The sequence below is a fragment of the Austrofundulus limnaeus genome, unplaced genomic scaffold (genome assembly GCF_001266775.1).
Source record: "Austrofundulus limnaeus strain Quisiro unplaced genomic scaffold, Austrofundulus_limnaeus-1.0 Scaffold1260, whole genome shotgun sequence".
NCBI classification, from domain to species: domain Eukaryota; kingdom Metazoa; phylum Chordata; class Actinopteri; order Cyprinodontiformes; family Rivulidae; genus Austrofundulus; species Austrofundulus limnaeus.
In genome coordinates, this window is record NW_013953662.1 from 108249 (window position 1) to 109448 (window position 1200).

The 1200-nt window shown below is 57.1% G+C and overlaps 1 protein-coding gene across 1 annotated transcript in view; it reads left to right on the forward strand.

Annotated features, from left to right (window-relative positions):
• LOC106534757 (phosphatidylinositol 3-kinase regulatory subunit gamma) overlaps positions 1–1200 on the forward strand; it is a gene marked incomplete in the record, with an annotated part of 9590 nt that overhangs the window by 6266 nt on the left and 2124 nt on the right. Inside the window, 4 exon segments of the mRNA XM_014031495.1 lie at positions 83–218; positions 307–405; positions 479–659; positions 746–871. Coding sequence (XP_013886949.1) covers positions 83–218; positions 307–405; positions 479–659; positions 746–871 — 542 coding nt within the window.

The window sequence follows — 1200 nt, forward strand, 5'->3', positions numbered from 1 at the left end:
GACAGTTTATCAGCTAAAAAAAGTTAATTTTGGGGTAAGTTACTCTTTAAATGAAAAATAAAACTCTTCGTTTCTCCCTCAGCTCTTCCTCCAAAGTGCGTGGATCTGCAGCAGTCTTCATCAGTCCATGTGGGAGGAGTCAGTGATGCAGACACCGAGGGGGGCGGAGCAACCAGCACTCTGCAGGAGGCGGAGTGGTACTGGGGCGACATATCCAGGTAGAGTTGGTGGTTGGAAAACACCTGGTGGAGATCAGAACCCTGATCAGAACCGTGATCAGAACCTTCCGGGTCTTGTGGTCTGCAGGGAGGACGTGAACAAGAAGCTCAGAGACACTCCAGACGGCACTTTCCTGGTCCGGGACGCCTCCACCAAGATGCAGGGCGACTACACGCTCACTCTGAGGTAACGAGGCCGGACCCAGAACCCCTGTCTGACAGTCAGGTCCGGTTTGTTCTAAAGGTTCTGATGGTTTCAGGAAAGGAGGCAGCAACAAGCTGATAAAGATCTACCACCGGGACGGGAAGTACGGCTTCTCTGAGCCGCTGACCTTCTGCTCCGTGGTCCAGCTCATCGGACACTACCGCCACGAGTCTCTGGCCCAGTACAACTCCAAGCTGGACGTCAAGCTCCTGTACCCCGTGTCCCGCCTGCAGCAGGTCAGAACCAGCAGGTCCACACGCCTTACAGCTGCAGGAGACCACTTCAAGGTCCTCATCAGAAATGTTCTGGTTCTGGTTGTCAGGAGCAGCAGGTGGAGGAGGACAGCATCCACACTGTGGAGAAGAAGCTGCAGGAGGTCCAGCATCAGTACCAGCAGAAGAGCCAGGAGTACGACCAGCTGTACGAGGACTACACCAAGACCTCCCAGGTACGGTAGATCTCCCAGGTACGGTAGGCGTCCCGGGTACTCCTGTAGACGTCCCGGGTACTCCTGTAGACGTCCCGGGTACTGTAGGCGTCCCGGGTACTGTAGGCGTCCCGGGTACTACTGTAGGCGTCCCGGGTACTACTGTAGGCGTCCCGGGTACTCCTGTAGGCGTCCCGGGTACTACTGTAGGCGTCCCAGGTACTACTGTAGGCGTCCCGGGTACTACTGTAGGCGTCCCGGGTACTCCTGTAGGCGTCCCGGGTACTCCTGTAGGCGTCCCGGGTACTCCTGTAGGCGTCCCGGGTACTCCTGTAGGCGTCCCGGGTACT